Raw genomic sequence first — 20,789 nt, forward strand, 5'->3', positions numbered from 1 at the left:
GTCTCCCCCACAAGCTGTCCCTGAAATGCGTCCCAGTCATCTGTTCAGGCTCCTCGATGAGCTAGAAAGTTCTAGAAACCACCGTCCATTTCCTCCTATCGCTTTCTCAGGGAGGTTCTTGATTTTCCTAGACTGGGTCCTCCCTCCTGCCCCCCTTAAGTTCCTAACCACCATACATAACCCTTTATGGCACATTTTTAATAGTTGTAATAACTTATATGGTTCTGTTCCCCTCCAGGGGAAGACATGATTTGAGATTCCCAAGGTTTACATCACGTGTGAACAAGGGTTAATCTGTCTAGGAAAACCAAGTCGGAAAGCAAATCCATATGTGGCCAGGGAAATATAAAATGAAAGCCTTCTCTGTTTAAGGCCCAGCCTTTGCCTCCCCTGCCCCAACCCTTGTCAGACAAGCCTCATTGATTTGAGGTTGGTTCCAGAAAAGCAGGAATGCCCAGACTGCCTGCCTTTGGGGCGGCTGGTTCTATTGATGATACGGCAGCCGCCCCGCTGCCCCTGCACCCCAGCTGACCCCATGCTTAACTGGCTGCATCCTGGAGCTTTCCCCTGATTGAAAATGTCTTATTGCCTTCACGGTGGAGAAGGAAATGGCAACCCACTCCAGTATCCTTGCCTGGAAAATTCCACCAACAGAGGAGTCTGGCAGGCCACAGTCCACGGGGTCGCAGAGTTGGACACAACTGAGCGACTGAGCACACACACTCAGCACACACACACACTGCCACCGTGGGTGCCTGGTATCTGGCCTGCTCGGCCGAGTCTGTGTGTAACATCTGCCTGTCCCACATCATCACTTGGCAGCACAGAGTGGACACCAAGTGCTCGGACAGCCATGGTGGCGGATTATCTACCCCTTTTTTCTTTTCCTTCTTTCTGTCTGCCTTTTCCATACATTGACTCTTTTGTATTTTTAGCACTTTCGTCAAAAAAGAAGCTGAGAGGCCACAAGACTGAAATTAGGACATTTTTTTCCCAAGGGTTGGCAGCTCATGGAAGGGCCTGACAGGAGGGCCGTTTGGATGGAATGGCTGAAGCAGTGCTAAGAAGCAATTGGCGTGGCCGGGCTCCTCTCCAAGCTGGTACTGCCAGAGCCCTGGTAAGGGGGCAGCCTCGAAATACTTGAAGAGTATCTTTTACCTTTCAAAGGAGATGGAGCTTGGGGTCATTTTGAGAAAAAGGAGTACTCACTGGGACAAAAAGTCCCATCTCCTAAACTGAACCACCGATGGCTAGGTAGCTGGATCTACTTAATGGCTACAGAAAACCTAGGGCATTGTCAGCCCCCACCCAGGATTCTGACTCCTTTGTTTAACATTCCGTTGGCAGAGAGACAATGATGACGATCAGGGAGGAAAGCAAACTAGCCTCTTGGGCGGCCAGCTTTTTGTCGATAGCTGACGTTGTATCCAACGCAGGTCCACAAGTCTTTGTATTAGGTCGGCCAAAAAGTTCATTTGGGTTTTTCCATCTGTAGCATCTTATGGAAAAAGCTGAACGAACTTTTTGGCCAACCCAGTATGAGGCACCCAGCTGGACTCAAGTGATAGGTGTTTGTTTTGGACTGAATTCTTATTTCCCCTTGACACTGGCTCACTTCGCACCAACTGCAGAACCTGCCTGGGAGACCGTGAAGAGCGCACCGCAAAGCACAGAGAGGTCAAACCAGCCCGGGGGCACAGCCCTTCTCTCCTGTTTTTGAGAATCAACCACTTTTAGAAAAGCCTGCCCATCATCTGAGCAGCTTGCTCGCCTGCTTAATCAGTGTGTGTGGAGGGGAGAGGTTCCTCCTGCCTTCCTGCTCTGCCACCCCCAGACTTTTATGGATCTTCTGAGACACTCAGTTTCCCAGAACATGGGCACCATTTCATCCACTGTGAAAGGGATTTCCACAGGGCAGGAGCTGACCTGGCATTTCTTTTCCAACTAAGTGTTTCCAGAAGCTCCAACAATTTTTTTTTTTCCCCTTGCAGTTGTCTTTTTTTCCTTCTTGGAAAGGCCCTGCCTGCTCTGGGGGAGATGGAAGTAAAGCCACCAGTCTCGCTCAGAGCCAGGAGTTATCCAGTCCTCCTGGGAATCTTATCTAGAGGTTTACCAAGTAGCTTGTGGAGTCAAAATCAAAGAAAATGAAGTCCCTGAATGAGTATTTACCCCCCTACCAACTCCCCTCTTCTAAAGGAGAACAAGCCTGGTGTCCTGAGGTTACACTTGGAAGTAAAGATCTCATTGGTTACATGGTTCTTAGGTTTGGACCCTTAAAAGACTCCTTCTCAAGTATAAAACTGTAAGCTTGAGGCTGGCAATGTTTACTTATTATCTCTCCTCCGTTTTACTAAAGCACTCCTCATTTTAGAGGCCTGGTGTCTTAAGAACAGATTCCAGGACTTCCCTGGCAGTCCAGTGGTTAAGACTCCATGCTTCCAGTGCAGGGGGCATGGGTTTGATCCCTGGCGGGGGAACTAACTTCACTTATGCTGCTTGGGCAGCCAAAAATAAATCAAAAAGAACAGCCTTCTATAAGGATGTAACTTGGGGTGTGTGATTGTGTGCATCTGAATCCTGAAATGGCAGCATCACTGAGCTTTTCAAGGATAATCCACTTTTATTGGAGTTCATTTTGGAAATGTGTGTATGTGGTGGTGGGGACTTAGCAACTCATATTGGAGAATTTTTTTTATCTTGCCTATGTGAATCTTAATATCTTGAAAGGAAATACGTGGTGTAAAGGTATAGCCCTGCTATTAAAAGTCTGAAGGCTTTACTTATATAAGTGATTCCTGCCGGGAATCTCTCGGTTAATGTATAAGACAAGGGAAGCATTGAGATACAAACGTTTCCTTCAGCCAACACTGGGGCCTTGATGGAAAAAAGCACTTGTGTTTTAGGGTGGTGTCTTTCACAGGACATTTTCTTGGTTTAAAACAAGATCCTTCTTATAAACGACTTCCCTCTCCTGTCTTTATTGCTATCATATGTTTCTAAAACTAACATTCAATGCACTTTCAAATATTTCATCCTTTCCTTGATTTTCCAACCCTGCATAATGCACTCGTTGTCCATACTCTGTAGAGTTGAATGCAGCATTTAAGAAAACCTGAGGCAAGAAAATCACAGATTCTGAGAAAGGAAAACACCATAAAGGGGAGGTAGGCCAAGTTTTTCATGTTTATGAAACAGAAATGAGCAGATGTCATTCATTTTGCAAGTCATTCACTTTCTAGGTCCCACCTTTGAAGCTCATGGAACAGAATGAAAATGTAGGATTAGAGATACAGAAACCAAGTGCCCTGCCAGCAAATTATCTCTGGAGTAAATTTAGAATTACTCATGTAACTGTATGCCCTAGAAAAGATGCTAAATTCCTCTATACCTCTAAGTCAGCCCATAGGCACTTCCCTCTGCTTGGACCATCTTCCTTCTCTCCTCCCTTCACCTAACAAACTTCTACTTGTCTGGCAGGTATTTAGGGTCTTAGAAAAGCCTGCATCTTGCACTTCTTTGTTGTATCTATTGTGATTATCATTATTTAATCATGGTATACCCATGATTATATACACTCTGATGTCATTTTTTCCTGCTGGGCTGTCAGTTCTCTGGGGGCAAGGTCCCTGTGTGTCTAGTTCATGCTCCATCACCAGTGCCTACGGTAGTGCCTTGCGCCTGGTATTGCCTCTGTAAACATGGGTATCAATAGCTTCCTCTGCAACAATTTCAGCTTTGCCTTTGAGCACTGCTTTTCAGTGCTTTCCAGGTGGCTCAGCTGGTAAAGAACCTGCCGGCAATGCAGGAGACCCTGGTTCAATTCCTAGGTCGGGAAGATCCCCTGGAGAAGGGATAGGCTACCCACTCCAGTATTCTTGGGCTTCCCTGGTGGTTCAGACAGTAAAGACTCTGCCTGCAATGTGGGAGACCTGGGTCCAGTCCCTGGGTTGGGAAGATCCCCTGGAGGAGGGCATGACAACCCATTCCAGTATACTTGCCTGAAGAATCTCCACGGACAGAGAAGCCTGGTGGGCTACAGTCCGTGGGGTCATAAAGAGTTGGACATGACTGAGCAACTATGCACAGCACAATGCTTTTTGGTGCATTAAAAGCTAACACATAATAGTGATCTTCCACCTGAAGCTGATGTCTGTAGTTTGAGTTGGAAGAAGAAAGATCGACCTTGGTTTCCTGTTGTTTCCAGAATTCTAGCCTCCCCTGATCAAACCACCTGCCTGGCCAGCCCTTGTGTGCTTCCCTCACTTGCTGCCCTCCCCTTTCCTAGGTTCTAGTGCTGGGCTCTGGTCTCTCTTTGGTTCTCAGAATGCTTCTGTCTTAGGCATCAATCTGCTCAAACTCTTCCCTCTGGCTCGCAGCATCATCCTCAGGAGTGTGTTCCGCTCCTGCAAGCTCTTCCTGGATAGACTGATGGAAATGCCAACTCACCTCCTTGGTCATCCAACCCCACTGGTTGTCCCACATTTATGGACTCCCTGCCCATCCAGTCACCCGGCCCTGCAGTCTGAACCCTGGTCAACTGCTGGAAGAAATGTCCTTCTTCCTGGGAAGAAGCTGGCTTTTCCTCTTTTATAGTTTGTGTCATCCCTTTCTTAGTGTACCCCAGAAAGTTGGATATGTTCTCCTGACAGGAGAACCAGCTTTGGAACCGTCTAAAAAGTGAGTCCCTAGCAAAAGAAAGTCAGGCTTCTCTAGCAAAACTAGAATGGAGCAACTGTAGGCTTGTCCATGAAATAGAATGTACACAATCACTGGGAACTTTATAAAACTCAGGACAGTCAAGGGGGTCATCAAGTTCAACAGACGTTCTCTGGCATTTTGGGCCTTGGTTACTTGCCTTGGAGTACCCCTTTATTTCCTCCTGCCCTGACACGATGTGCTGGCAGAACACTGGAGGAGGCACCATGGATCTTGGACTTGACCCTGAGCCCTGGGTGCTTCTTCACTGTCTGTGTGACCATGGGGAGCCATTTCTGCTCTCTGAACCTTGATATTTTAAACGGCTCATCTTTGAAATGGATCATAATCCCTAACAGCTTCATGGGGTTGTGGTAAGAATCCAGTGGGGGTCATTTATATAAGAGATGTTGCAAATTGTAAAGCACTATAGAGATCAGGGATTATCAAGTATTAGAAGTTTATGAAGCCCTACGTTCCTCTTTTGGAGAAGGCAATGGCACCCCACTCCAGTACTCTTGCCTGGAAAATCCCATGGACGGAGGAGCCTGGTAGGCTGTGGTCCATGGGGTCGCGAAGACTCAGATACGACTGAGTGACTTCACTTTCACTTTTCACTTTCATGCATTGGAGAAGGAAATGGCAACCCACTCTAGTGTTCTTGCCTGGGGAATTCCAGGGACAGGGGAGCCTAGTGGGCTGCCGTCTATGGGGTCACACAGAGTCAGACACGACTGAAGCAACTTAGCAGCAGCAGCACGTTCCTCTTTCCTGAGTCCTATCCTCAGTATACCATCTCTGTGGTTATTTACTTTTAATTTTTCTTCGAAGAAATCACTTTTTTAAAACATATTTCTTGAAAAACCCTTTTTCCTTACACTTTAGAAAAATAGGAGGTAAGCCACAGACATAGAAAACAAACTTCTGGTTAACAAAGGCAGGGAGGGATAAATTAGGAGTTTGGAAATAACACATGCACACCATTATATATAAAAGAGATAAACAACAAGTACCTACTGTATAGCACAAGGAACTATATTCAAAATCTGGTAATACCCTATAATGGAGAAGAATCTGAAAAGTATACACACACACACACACATACACATTGTATAACTGAACCACTGTACACCCAAAACTAATACATTATAAATCAACTATATTTCATTAAAAAGCTGCTTGTTTTGAAAAAAATAAGAGGTAATGATAAAAATACAATAAATATGAACCAACACCATTAAATTCTAGCTAATCTCTTGTTTTAAAGCTCTGAGCCTGAGGACTGCTCTCTATCTGTTCCAAGTGACGCTGGGCAAGTGATGCAGGTGTTAAGGCCCTATGAGCACCAGGTGGAGACTTTCTCCTGGTTATAATCCAAAAGGTCCAAGAACTGAAAATGGAGACAAATTCTGACTAACATGGTTCAACACTGTTAATGCATGTCTGGGTACCAACTTCATTCATCTTGTGACCAACAAGTTCATGGCCCAACATTGTGGAACCCTAGAAACATGTTTGGTATAGATGAGAAATGGTTTAGAGGGAAGGGGGTTGCTGAGGACTAAACTGTCTACATTTCATTCCCATTCATCACATTAGCTCTGTCACAGTAACAATTTACTTCATCCCTCTGAACCTTAGTTTACTCATCTGTAAAATGGGATTTATGTAAAGAGGAGGGGAAAAACCCTATGTAGCACAATGTCTGACACACAGCCCATTTGTGGTAAGTACAGGTCATATGCCAAGTACAGCAGGCTTCTATTTTTGCTCCTCATACCAAGAGCATAACTGGTTCAAGTTTCTGGTGTTTTGGTTCTGAGGAGCATGGAATGACTAAAAATACTGAGGAGAAAATCTGGGGCCATTTCTCTGCGAGCAAAGTAAAAAGGAGAATTAAAGTGATGAACTGGGCCATTCAGATTTTCAAAAGATGGGGAAAATGTCAACCAACAAAACAATCTCACCCAGCAGGACTTTGAATAGGCTTATCCGCTCTTTCAAAAAAGTGGTCATGGTCAGCAGGGTGTCAAAGACTGGCCAGAATTATAAAGCACTGAGAGGTGTTGATATTATGCATTTTTAAAGAAGGGAGTGCCAACTCTGAGTCTGCAGGATAAGAAGAAATATGATGGGTCCAGGGCCTTTTCAGAATTATTCTTGCACTTCAAAGAGCATGTACTTGGCATCGATTCCACCACTTTCCTGAGTTTGGTCAACGTGGCTGAGGAAAGGCAAAACTCTTAAAAATCCACACAGATGGAACATTTCCACTAGCCCTATTTTGGTATAAATATTCATCAAGGACTAGAAACTTTAAGTAGATATCGGTGTGAGCTATGAGTGCTTTGGACTAAATTTCAGCCAGTTTTCAGTCGTCCTGCTGTATCTTATCTCTCAGGAGGGCCAACCCTTCTGAGATGTGGCTGCTGTTGTTTAGAGATCCCAGCCAATCTGTCTCCCCGGACCAGGGAAATCATGGGAGTTTGTTCTCAAGAGGCTTCCCGCCAGAAACAGGGGGCCCGCTTCAAGGTTCAGACGGAGGTCTGTGTTAGCTGTCTGAAGGCAGGAAGCAAGTCAAGGCTTGGCTCATCTGCCACCTTGAAGTCCACCCTTGTGTAGATGAGTTTGAAGGAGGATGATACAATTCGGCACCAGACATGGAAAATTCAGGCTGCTCTGGAAGGGTGCCTTTCTGCTTCCCCCCTCACTTTCAGTTCCTTTTCATCTTAGGATCCTTCCTAAATACTCTCTAGGAGTCTTCCTCCCACTCTCTGGCCCCTTTCCCATCTTGCCAGTTCTGACCGTGGTCCACGAATCAGAAGGTTTTAGATTAAGCAGCGTGTGTAGGGCTCTGGGAGAGGTTGCTGGTCCAGCCTACTCTACTCCATGTCTCTCCGTGTCCTCTGCCCTGCTCCTCCGTCTCCCTGTCTACCCCTCAGGATTCCTTGTCTCTGCCAGGAAGGAAAACCCACTTGCTCTTACTTCTTTTGATGCCTCTCCTTCTCTCTCCTGTATCCCAATTCCATCTCATTTCCTTCTCAGTCCATTCATATTTTTGAGCCCTTCCTGTATGCCTGGCTTTCCGGGCTGACACAAAAGAGAAGTAAGGCCTGGTCTCTGCTCTCAAGGAGCTCACAAATGGAGGATGTAGACACAAGAAAGATGTCATGGGATAGGAGTTAAATGGCCAGGAAAGAGCTCGTTGGTAGAAGAGCTAGGATTAGAACTCAGGGTGTCTTAGCATTTCAGATTCAAAAAGACTTAAAAATGATTTTGTCCAAGTACCCCACCCACAACCTTAAATGGGAGATGGAACACGTGGCCAGATGCTGTGAGAACCACTTATAAGCACTGAGACCTCGTCAAAAGATCAAGTTTTTTTTTTTTTTTTAATTCCTTTAATTATTAGACAGCTCTTTCTTATTTCGAGCTAAAATCTCTCTCTCTGAACCTCACCTCCCTCTCGCCCATTGGTTCTGTTTCCTTAGTTCAGGCATGCAGCGGCCACTTTTTTCTCATATCTGGTTCACTGTCCAAGTCCTACATACTGGTCAAGATTGAGGTCAGAGCATCTGTTTCTCGGGTGACTTCCTACCTGCTGGGAGACCTAGTAGGGTTCAAGGGAGGTACCGGGCAGGTGGCAACAGCCCTTCTGATTAGTGTGAATCTTGGTCAGAGTGTGTTCTCCCAGTGGGCTGTTTGCGCCTATGGGCTGTGAAAGAGGGCAGACTTGAGGAAACCCAGCTTTTCCATCAAACCTCACCTCTTTGTCAGATCCTTGCAAACCCAGGGACGGTCCCCATAATTTCATTTTCCAGATAATTGGCAGGGAATCATTTGTCTTCCTCCGACCCCAACCTGTTTAACATACCATCTGCAACTGACACAAATCAACTGCCAACAATTATTCCAGTGGCATTTCGATATACAAACCATGTGGTTTTCACTGTGCTGCGTCACCTGCTCAGAATCATGGCAGGAAGGGGCCCCACAGTCTCAGACCAAGTCAGAAACCTGAAGGAATTGTTCTCATGCAAGGGATCATTCTTACTCAGGTTTCCTGATTTTCCTTCTCACAGTTTACCAAGGAATTCTCTGTGGAATTTCTTTTCCTCTAATTACTAGCTGAATGACTTCAGAATTGGAAGGTGGATAAACCTTGGGGTGCACACGCCATCCTGTGGTCCTCACAATTGTGTTTTCACATTCTGCTCACAGGCAGAGCATGCTGGATTTCACAGAGGGTGTGTGAGTGTGTGTGTGTGTGAGTGTGTGTTTCTCTCTCTCTGTTTCTTTCTTTCCATATATGTTGCATATCCTCAGTTATTATTTTTTTTTCCCTTCAATCACAAATCTACATCTTCCTGTAAAAATTCAAACTGAGTGGGGGTGAGCTTGCTGTAACTTCTCTGCTGAGCTTGGGAGTCTCAAGCATGCCAGCTTGGCAGGCTGTGCTATCCTATCATCCCAAGGGTGTTGGTTGAGAGGCGAGAGGGACAAGTTCTCAGATGAGAAAGTTACAAGACGTGCCTAATGGATGGATGGATATGTAGGTGTGTATCTCTGTAGTTGAAGATGGATGATATTTCTCAAGTTAGAAGTCAACTAAAACTGAGAACATGTGTGTCAAGACTTGGAACTCATAACACTGGCCTGTGACCCAAGCATAATATTCATTCATCCTTGTCTTTCAACATTCAGCTCAGATGTCGCCTCCTTGGTGAGCGTTCCCTGACCTCCCCAGGTCGGGTTAAGTACTTCCTCTCTGATCTCCCTCACTCCCTCATTTGAACCTCTGATCAAGGCTTTGATTCTCTGGTGGCCGGGCTGGCTGTTCCATCTCTCGAACTATCAGCTTCTGGGACTTCTTTCCTTTTTACTTCTCTGCTTCCCAGCTCAGCCCCTGACTTATAATAATTACATGGAATATGTGTTTGCACAGAATGAATTCTTAAAGTTGGCCAAATCAGAGGGAGGTGATGAGTTTCACCAGAATAATGTTTGCACATTTTACTTTCATTGGGTCTTTCAATAGTGATGATAACTCATGTGTAACACACACTCAGTTCAGTTCAGTTGCTCAGTCGTGTCCGACTCTTTGCGACCTCATGAATCGCAGCACGCCAGGCCTCCCTGTCCATCACCAACTCCCGGAGTTCACTGAGACTCACGTCCATCGAGTCAGTGATACCATCCAGCCATCTCATCCTCTGTCGTCCCCTTCTCCTCCTGCCCCCAATCCCTCCCAGCATCAGAGTCTTTTCCAATGAGTCAACTCTTCGCATGAGGTGGCCAAAGTACTGGAGTTTCAGCTTTAGCATCATTCTTTTCAAAGAAATCCCAGAGCTGATCTCCTTCAGAATGGACTGGTTGGATCTCCTTGCAGTCCAAGGGACTCTCAATAGTCTTCTCCAACACCATAGTTCAAAAACACACACTCAGGAGCCGTCAAATGCTGTGTTAGGAACTTTATAGGTTATTGTCATGAGGACAACTTTTAGGCCCATTCTATAGATGAAAAAACTGAGGCTCAGAGGTAATGGGATTCCCCAGATAGGAAGCAGGTGACAGAGCTGGGATTTGAACTCAGTGTGTCTACTCCATCCCAGAGCCTCAGAACTCAACCCACATGTGCGTGTGTGTATACATATGCATGTATGCAAATATTTGTGTGTGTGTATGTATTGTTAGAGCTTTTTTTTGACTGAAGTCTTAATCTGTTTGTGTCCTTTTGTCTGATATGAAAGTGTCCCTTCTCAGAACCATGTTCTAAAAGCACAAATGAAAATATGTAGGATTACAAAGAAAATGAATATTACTGAAATAATATCAATATGTAAAAGCTAATCTGTAATTTAGTAACATAACATGCCTTTGTTAAATTAATTAACAACACCAGTCATGGATTTAATTACTGTTATTTCAGAACAAGGATGAGTATGAGCAGTATGCCTGGCATCTCTCTTGGCTGTAATAGGATATGAAAATATCAGATTTCAGTCAGTATGAAGGACACAGGGCCTATAGCCAGTTATCTTTTTCTAACTTAAATGTCACATTCAATAGCTTTATTTGCTTTAAAAAAAAAAAAGCACAGAGGATGCTACACTGCCAGGGCTTTTGTTTTCATTTATAATGAAAAAAAAGAAATGTTTCATTTTGGTTAGAGGTTAGGTATATAAGGATGCACTATTTTTCTTCATTTCTGTTCCTTGATAATATCAATTCTATCCACAGATCCTTGTTTTAAAAAACCCCTCTCCTCTGTCTGTTGATACTAACAAGAGTAAAAACAAAATCTCCCTCCCACACTTTCTCTAAAATAAGCCTCAAATGCTGACCCCTCCCCCCATCAGAGCCAGACCCCTTAACAAGGACACTGGTGACCACAGGGCCAAAGTAGGGGTGGGGAGCACAGGTATCCCTCGGCAGGTGGGTGGCTGTCCTCCAGGATGAGGGCAGGGCTGGGCTCCACTCCCCTCCAACTCTTCTAGCCAGAGGACTAGCTGGGTCAGTCACCTTGGTGGTCAGCCGTGAATCAGTACGTGGAAATGCCTCTTAGTCACACCACCCAAATAGCTGCTACCTTCCTAAGGCAGGTTTCTTATGGGGCATTAGTCAGCCAAGAGCTCTCACTCTGTGTTCCTGCCCTTTGGTGCCCCTGACACCAGCATCTGAAAGGACAGAGCCTGAGGTGCTGAGCTGCCTTGGAGGACATGGGCTGTACACAGACAACTGGTCTACCACCGTGTGTCTGCAGTGGGGCTGAAGAGGCCACTGTTCACTGGTCATTGCCTTTCCCAGACTTCTCTTCACTCAATGCCTTGTTAAAATGCAACAACCGGGAGCAGAATTGTCATACGTACATCACTGTGATACTGTAGAGATAACTGGGGTTGGGAGTGGCTCAGATGTGTGCAACGCTCAAATCTGAGGGCAGACAGTAAAAGAGGAGAAAAAGAGTGGTGTGTCTGTGTGTCTCTGTGTCTTTGAGATGGAGGAGGTCAAGGAAAACACAGAGTAATAGAACCTGACATTATTTGGCTCTTCCCTCCCATGTGTGCCAAGTTGCTTCAGTTGTGTCTGATTCTTTGTGAGCCCATGGCCTGCAGCCCACCAGGCTCCTCAGTCCATGGGGATTCTCCAGGCAAGAATACTGGAGGGGGTTACCATGCCCTTTTCCAGAGATCTTCCCTCTTCTCATACTTTCATGTGAAACACAGTCCACTGGACTCAAGTCTGCAAGGCAGGGACTAGAACTTTCTTTTTCATTGTCTTGTATTGAGCGCTCAGCAGAGTGCCTGGCATATAATAGGTATTAAACAAATATCTGCTAAATCAAGAAATGGTGACTATTAAGCTGTTTTAAAAAGCAAGACATCCGAGGCTTGGCGTGTCTAAGTGCCTGGGTAAAATCACCTAGCTGGGACCAACGAATGGTCTCCGTGAAGAGGACTACTTTTTAGAAGTGTAGCAACCAGACACCCAAGGCACATTGTTGCCATTGTCCTGATTTTTGCAGATGCTGTGACCCAGGTCTATTTATGGCCAGGTCTAAGTTTAGCTACAAAGAGAAGGTCCTGCAATCTGATATCTCAGAAGCCACCGGTGATGTCAGTAAGATGAACTTGGTCTTCCATGTTCTAGCACTTAACTTCCTATAGGATTTCTGTGCTGGGGCTGATGAGAAGAGGATACTAATAGCAGCAGGAGGAAATGTTATTTCGAGAACATACTATGCATCCAGGTGCTTTACATGCTTTCTCATTAGACTATTGCTTAAATATAGAACTATTATTAACTCTCTTCCTCAGATGAGGAACTAGAGGTCCAGAGAGGAGTAAGCAACTGGGTTGCAGACCCATGAAAAGGCAGAACTACACATCACATCTAGATCTCCATGCTTGCAAAGGTTGCATGTTTAACTGCTTCTCAAAATGGCCTTTAAACTGTGTGGCCAAAGCTACATTCACAGCCAAAATGTTCACCTGACCTTCTGAGCTTTGAGGGTATGAGGGTGACATGAAGTCAGGGGACCCTGGGCATGGAAGTGATGAAACAGAGAAGATACCCTTTTCTTCATTCTTTCAAGATGCTGTGAGCCAGTGCCTCTCTGCTACGTCACATGCAAATTTTGGATATAACATTTTGCCCCCATGTCCCCTCTGCCACCTGAAGGGACTGACCAAGCAGATCAGTAGATTCTTCTCAGCTCTTTTATCTAATGATTCCTTCACATTTTCTCCAAAGATTTATTTTACAAAGGAACCCATATTTTAAAATAGGAGGAGGGGAAAAAAAATCAATACATACACATATCATATGGATTTAAAACAACTGCCACGGGCTGGACCCTGGCGCCAACTTTGTCCTACAAAAAGAGTGACTTGCCAAATAGAGCCTTTGGTTTCTTCTCCCTCAGCAATCTTATTTCCTTTTAAAGCATGTCCTGGTGGGGGCTCGGGCTGTGTTTTGCTTGGTCCTGATTCCTGTGTTATTGGGTAGACCGTGAGTCAGGCTGACCAGGCATGTAGAGAATACGCATTCCAGAGGCCAAGCTTATCCCCAGGATAGAATTTCCTGGAAGCTCTGGAGCTTGGATCTCTAGGATTTTTTTTTTTTTTTTTGTCCAGTGTCCTTGCTTCTTCAGTAATTTTTGGATACTATTATATGATCCCTTAGATTGTCTCTCTACCAGCCTCCTCTCTAGACAGTTCTAGCAGACTTCTAGAAAACCAAAGGAACAGATCTAGGAAGTCTTTCTTTTCTACCTGGGAAATGGCTTTGACTTGGTGTGGATGACAGCATATACCTGGTTGTGGCCAAGAAACATCAGAGAGGTACAGAGGCCTGATAACCTTTGGCAAATGCTGGGCCATCCCTGAATCACCGTCAGCAGTGGGCTGACCTTCATCTGTGTGTGAAGCCTGAGGTAGTAATCCTAGTCCTTCTCTACCAGACTTCTGCTTCTGACAAAAGCCTTCTGGTGTCTTCCTGCAGTGGAAAGGGCTTCAGTTTTAGAGTCAGAGAAAAATGGGTGTGAGTTCTTAATCTGTCATTATAAGATCTTAGGTGAGTCATTGAAACCCTCAGTCTTCATTTACTCATGTGTAAAAAGGACATCATTATGTTTGCAATGTAGTCCTAAAGACTAAATGAAACAAGCTAGAGAAAACATCAGGCGTCCTGAGTGTACTCAAAAGATGTCTCTCTTTTTTCCTTTCCCTTGCCTTTCCCCAAACTTGTCCATCCTAGCAGAGAACAGATGAATTTTTGTGCAGATCCTTGGGGGCACCAGAGTCCAAATGGATCATGAAAGTAAGACCAACACAACCTGAGAACACAGGTAAGCACTTCTCATATGGAAGAGCATACAGTGAACAAAGGCTTGATTTAGGGCTTTTCCAAAGCTTTGTGATTGTACTAGTATTTCTGCTTTTGTGAAAGCCCAACTGAAATTCCACATCAAATATTTAGGCCTAAATACCAAAAACAAGTTTAGGCCACTAAAACAGTCTAGGTCCACACAGGAGACCAGACTTCTTATTTCGCTGTTTCTTGAAAAGCTTTATAGAAGGCAGTTTTGGAGCTTCTGCAGATCTGGGCCATTGATATACTCTAAGCTCTGAGATTTAAAGATGCTTCCTTCTTGGAAGAATAGCTATGACAAACCTAGACAGTGTATTAAAAAGCAGAGACATCACTTTGCCGGCAAAGGTCCGTATAGTCAAAGCTATGGTTTTTTTCAGTAGTCATGTATGGATGTGAGAGTTGGATTATATAAAAGGCTGAGCGCCAAAGAATTGACACTTTTGAACTGTGGTGCTGGAGAAGATGTTGAGAGTCCCTTGGACAACAACGAGGTCAAACTAGTCAATTCTAAAAGAAATAAACCCTGAATATTCATTGGAAGGACTGATGCTGAAGCTCCAATACTTTGGCTACCTGATGAGAAGAGTTGACTCACTGGAAAAGACACTAATGCTGGGAAAAACTGAGGGCAAGAGGAGAAGGGGGCAACAGAGGATGAGATGGTTGGATGGCATCACTGACTCAATGGACATGAGTTTGAGCAAACTCAGGGAGATAGTGAAGGACAGGGAAGCCTGGCGTGCTGCAGTTCATGGGGTCACAAGGAATCGGACATGACTTAGGGACTGAACAACAGAGCTCCAAGAATGGGTTCAGGACTGAAAGTTGCATGGGAAATGAAGGAAATGGTACGACCTTGAGGGTCTCCAGTGGAAGTGGTTGGTGGCCCTGCACCTGGTGAGATCACAGCAGCAGCTGCCAGCCAAATCTTCCTAATCAGCAAATGAAGGGGAAGAGGGGACTATTTCCAAATGAAGGCACGTAGAGAGCAGCAGCTGTCTCTTCCTTGTGGAGGTCTCAAAAAGCTCTTCCCCAGTTCTGCTCTCAATGGAATGGCGTTTGTGTCCTGTTTTCCCATAATCATGTGTTATTTAGGAGACAGTCTGGGGTCCAGAAAAGGTCAGTGGACGGCAGGAGGAATGAAGTTTCCAGCCGTCATTCAAAGTCAGCCCCTTCTGAGGAAAAGCGACCTGTCCAAAGTCACCAGTAAATGTTTGCAGTTACTGTGACAGCTTGGCCCTTTGCCAGAAAACTCTGCTTATCATACATATTTCAGTGGTGTTGGATGAACATGGGGGAGATAAGGACTGCCAAGGTCTGTGCTTTCAGGACCGATTTCCACTTTATTATAAACACACTATTTTGAATGTGGAAGTTGAAAAGAAAGATTCTCCCTTGCAAAGGCAAATGGCATCTCTCTGTTGGAGCCCAGCTGACCCTAGAGGGTGGGTTACAAGAGGTACTATTCCCTGACTTCTCTGCTCCTGATCTAACCCTCCCTGGAAGTGGCCAGGGCAGCGGAGGGAAAGGAAGATGCTCATGTGAGTCTGCACATCTGCCCCTCCTCCTGGTCCCCAGCCTTTGCTGAATCCAGCTCATTCTTTTTCTCCCTCGTCACCTCTGGCCAGTTAACATGGAGAGGAGATCAAACTGTGGGATCTTCAGAGGGGAATGCCAAAGTCACTCCATGTCCTGCTTGTAGAACTGTTGGTCAGCTCTGGGCCAGGAGAAGGTCTTGGAGCTGAGATGGCTGGAATAAAGCCTAGAGCTGACCTGCGAGATACCTTTCCCTGCCCCCAACCACCTCAGGGGGCAGATGTATTGGTGCAAATCAATTGTCAACCCTAACCCCACATATTCGAATACGTCTGTGCGACATGACAAACATCCTCAGTGTACAAGTAATGGCTTTAGCCATCTGTCTGGGGAGAACTTTAAGGACTTAGATAATTTCTTTCTTTCTTTTTTAATATGGTTCTCTTTGGGCCAAGTTGCTTATACACCTATGGGCATGTCTCCAATGATTTGGCTATTAAAGTCTTTAAATGACAGCTTAATATATTTCTAAGATGGAGGGAGCCAAGGACAATTCTCGAGGAGCCGTGTTGACATTGGATCGGCTCACCCAGGCGGCGTGCCAGCAGTTTTGCACACGGCAGGAACTGGAGGTGAAAGCAGGAAGGGCTGAGTACAGGGGGGAGGGCGAAGCTGGAGGACAGGAAAGCCAAGAGGGACGTGATGTGGAGAAGGGGTGGAGGGAGACGCCCAGCTGACCCTGGCAATGCACTTGGACGAACCATCCGTTCATGCTCCTCGGACATTGTGCTGAGGGGTGAGAAATAGAACCCTCTGGAGCCGGTCCACTGGCAGGCACACAGGCAGCAGTGAACATGCTCTCAGATCTCTTTGTTCTAGTCCTTTCTAAATTCCTGCAAATGGTTCTTTGGCAGCCAAGAGCCTGTATTCTTGCAGAGCCTACTGGGCCCCGGCCCACCTTCTTAGCAGTCTCAGAGAAAGGACCTGACTACTCTGGGTCTCGGTTCCTATATCTATAAAGTGAGAAGAGCTCCATGTCTCCTTCTAGGCCTAACTATTCCAGGACTCCAGAGTGAAATGCTCACTGACTGATGATCTCTGTTGTGTAAGCAGATTTTGTATGTGTTAGGCTAGAATGAAGACAAGGTCATCAGTCCTTGTTCTAGGTTATCAAGGCCGCTGGCTTTCGTTCAGTTGAGTGAAAATTAGTTGCTCTTCAGATGGGCCAGTCATCTGAAGAAGAAAAGTATGTCCTCATTCACCAAAAGACTCCATTCAGCAATCACACGCTCACTGAAATATACAACTACCACCACCGACAATAATAACGGCCAAGTCTACTTGCACTCAGGGGCTGAGCCCTTTGTATACATCAGCTCATTTAATGATTATGGGCCCCTTGGAAGGAAAGTTAAGTACTTTGGCCACCTCATGCGAAGAGTTGACTCATTGGAAAAGACTCTGATGCTGGGAGGGATTGGGGGCAGGAGGAAAAGGGGAAGACAGAGGATGAGATGGCTGGATGGCATCACCGACTCGATGGACCTGAGTTTGAGTGAACTCCGGGAATTGGTGATGGACAGGGAGGCCTGGCGTGCTGTGATTCACGGGGTCGCAAAGAGTTGGACACGACTGAGAAACTGAACTGAACTGGGAGAGAGATGCTTTTAGTGTCTCCTCAGTTTTCAGATGAGGGCACAGACTCAGAAGTTAATCAGCTTGCACAGGGGCACATAGCTAGTAGGTGGTGGAGCTGGGATTTGAACCCCAGGCTGGTTACAAGAATACTGATGACTTAATAAACCAGAGAAGAACACACCCACAGTGGTGGTTGATTCCACCAAGAGAAATGGCATTTGATCTTCCAGGCTTTTTGTTACCAGGGAATGTTGGCTAGTTCCTGATTCTCAGGGAACAAGATCTCCATGCTAGGAAACTTTTTTCCCAGTCGAAAAACAAACCAGGGCTCAAGAGTAGCCAATGGGAGCATTTGGCTCAGTGCAGATAGGAGGAGGGAAGGGACTGTTTCTATACCCTGCCATGAACTAAGGATGGGACCCATGGCCAGTCCCCCTGTCTGCCTGGAATTGGGGAGATGATCTCAAAGGCTGCCCCAACTTGGAGATTTTAATGTTCTCTCTCTCAAAGACTGTTTCTGGCTTCCCAGCTCTTGGGATTCCCTGTGGCCCCCCTCCCTTTGGGTGCAGGGCAGCGGAGTCCTCATGGAGGCCATTTGAAACCATTTCTCATTTTGTAAATCGGTCCCTTGCAGCTCTAAGAGTCTATGAAATTGCTTCAAAATGCCTATGTGTGATTATGCCTCCTGAAGCCAAATGTTAGCAAATCCACCACTGTTGCAGATTTAAAAAGTAAATATGCCATAAAAGCTCTGCAGCACGCTGTTGATACAACCCAGCATTTAACCGCCGATACACACCTCAGCAAGGAGAGATTTCCCCCCATTCCCTTCCCTTCCCTCGGCTTTCTGAGTGGAGGACCTGGGTTCATCACCCATGTGGTGATCCTCCTCCTGATTGTCACAGTCCCAAGGGGTAAAAAATATCCGCCCTTTCATCTATACCCACCACATTCTTTCACTAAGCCTGTAATTGGATCTAAATGGAAAATAAACCCTTTGCAGGGCAAGGAAGTTGGCACTAGAGGGTGACAAGTAGGAGACTGTGTTCCACCTCTAATCCGGATAATCACACTCTCCCATGCAAAGGAAAATAAAAACAAGGCTTCCTCCGAGTGGGGACCCGGGCTGTGCTGAGGAGAGAGGTTCCGTGTCTCCTGTCTCCCTTCACACATTAACTGTCCATCAGCTTGTAATAAAACCACCCTGAATCATCTGATGTGCCACTGGACAATGAGACACTGCCCCTTTCGCTCTGAACTCTTTTACTTTGGCTGAATCTGGGGAGGCAGTTCAGACACACAAATATGTTGGAGCTGCCACAAGTTAGAAAACAGTAACACACAGACTGTACTGTCTGCGAACACTATGGTCTTAGCTGGTTCACTCATAGTTTATTGAGTCATGCTGTGCGTGGCAGCCTGCGTCGGAACAGAGATGAGCAAGAAAGGTTTGTCCCTCAAGGGATTTAGAAAGATGGGCAGAAAAGTAAGAGCAGTGTGTGCCTGACTCATTAGTAGGTAGAAATTAACAGGACAGGTAGCTTACCAAGGTCTAACATGTTGTGAGAATTCCAGAGAAGGAGAGATGACTGGATTCTGCAAACAGTCTGGCAACTGTGAAGCGGGGGTGGGGGTGGGGGGCAGGAACATTCCAGAGAGATGCTCTCTGGATGAAGTCTGCCCTGGTGTACACATTCAGAAGGTCTGATGGACTCTGTGTGGGAGTCTGGGGCAGGTCAGCCTTGCAGGGGTACAGTCGTAAATTAGATAACGTAAATCCTGCACCTCTAAGTGGCTGACTTGCATTTTGATTCTGACATAGTTTTTCTTTTTCTTTCCCCCTCTCATTCTATCCCGCCTTGCCCAGGTAATAGCAAATGTTTACAGGGGACTTTGCCTTGAAAGACCAAAACTCTGATTTTCCCTGAAATCAGAGTTTAAGTTTAAAAATAACTACTTTGGGAGAGAACACTACGGGGTACCATAGCTATTATTGCTGCTGTGAGGGAGGCGGGGCCTAACATCCCTCTATGGGAGACAAGGGAACTGAGGCTCAGAAAGGTGATGGACGTGGTTGGTCATTGTGGTGCAGCTAGAAAGTTGCACAGCTAGAAAGTGGCACAACTGGGGTTTCCATGCCTAAGGCTTTCCCATAGGCTCCACTGCCTCCCTGAACCAACTCTCTGTGACCCTGAGACTCAGTTTCTTCACTGGTCTAGGCTGTCTCTGGGCTTCCTTCCAGTTCACAGGTCCTCTTAGCCCCTAGCCTGTGACAACCTCCCCCCTCCACGCCCCCACCCCCCACGGTTTGCAGGTAAGTAACCATCAGGGATTGGAGCTAAGGGCACAGCTGCAGGCCCCTCGGGCAGTCATTCACCCATGACCTTCTGGGCTCCCAGCCAGCCCTTCTTGAAAGGGAAAAGTGAAGACCCTGGGGACAGAAATTAGTTCCCGTGTGCTGGAACTGTCGCCACTGCCAACACCAACTAAAGAAACTGGTTTCTTTGTATGTGTGTGTGAAAAACAGAAAATGTTGGGATGAGAGCACAGGGGTAGATTCCTTGTGAGTAAATATCACCCCTTCCCACCTTCACCTCAATCACTGGAGGAGGAGGGTAGGGTTCCTTGCCCACTCCTCCAAAAGCACAGAGTTAACATTTAAGAAAAAAGTTTTACCTTATTTAAATTTTAATTAGCATCATCAAAGAACCAAGATCTGTTGCAAATACTTTACACAAAGGCTTTTAAGAGTAGCATTTGGGGTATGTGCCTGTTAGCTCAAACCTGTATTCCCAACGATTCTATTTTCTATAAAGTCTTGGAATTTAGTGAACTTTTTTCTCCATTCATCTACGAAAGCCTCTTCAAACAGGAGAGGGAAATGGGAAAATAAGGATCTGCCCAAGTACAGACAGATCTCAGCTCACCTTCTGAACTCTCGGGTTGAGGTCCTTGGCCACCTTTGCCATCCTCTTCGGACAGACAGCGCCTGGCTGCTCAGGCTTAGGCGCGAGGGCGTGCAGTGGGGACAGCTGTGCTTGAATGGCCAAGATCGCTGGCCCAGGGAGAGCTCTGTGAGCAGCCGGGTGCGGCGGGGCCCTTTAATTGGAGAGCGGGACTCCCTCTAAAACCTCGCCAGCCAATCGGCGCGGGCGCTTGCACTTGGCCAGCCAATCCCAGCTCGCGGGTACCCCCCCAACCCTTCGGGTGTTTGGGCCCGGCCGGGAGGCTGCGGCTGATTGAGCGCTTCCCTGACGTCAGTGAGGCCGCGGCCCCTGCCTGTCCGGGTGGCGCACATCTGTCCCTGAGCGGCAGGAATCCTTCCTCACGCCCTTCTCCTTTAAAGGACAACGGGTTGAGGGTGGGGCGGGCCGCCGGGGCCCTGCGATCCATTCAGGTCAAAAGGGAGAGTGATCAAACAGGGAGGCTTGGGGTATTTTTAGTGAACTGGGTCCAAAAATAAATGCTGAGCTGTGTTCTCCTGCCCACCCTTTCTGCCTTGTCGTCTGGAGGGTGTGAGGGGAGCGGGGGTGGGCAGGTGGTGT

General features: G+C 46.3%; 2 protein-coding genes across 3 annotated transcripts in view; one reads left to right on the top strand and one right to left on the bottom strand.

Moving 5' to 3' along the window:
* The window catches only part of SSUH2 (ssu-2 homolog), a 114,569-nt gene extending 103,568 nt beyond the window's left edge, over positions 1-11,001 (top strand). Inside the window, exon 14 of the transcript XR_015151099.1 lies at positions 999-11,001. The gene's annotated coding sequence lies outside the window, so the exon portion shown is untranslated. The remainder of the gene's footprint in view (positions 1-998) is intronic.
* The window catches only part of LMCD1 (LIM and cysteine rich domains 1), a 57,092-nt gene extending 36,772 nt beyond the window's left edge, over positions 1-20,320 (bottom strand). For both annotated transcript variants that reach the window (XM_086366614.1, XM_086366615.1), the window contains exon 1: positions 20,172-20,320. In XM_086366614.1, the coding sequence (XP_086222740.1) occupies positions 20,172-20,213 (42 nt within the window). In that variant the 5' untranslated portion in view covers positions 20,214-20,320. The remainder of the gene's footprint in view (positions 1-20,171) is intronic.
* Positions 20,321-20,789: the final 469 nt, after the last annotated feature.

Source organism: Bos grunniens, chromosome 22, assembly GCF_055505025.1.
Source record: "Bos grunniens cultivar Pamir isolate PY7600 chromosome 22, Bosgru_T2T1.0, whole genome shotgun sequence".
In the NCBI taxonomy this organism is placed as follows: domain Eukaryota; kingdom Metazoa; phylum Chordata; class Mammalia; order Artiodactyla; family Bovidae; genus Bos; species Bos grunniens.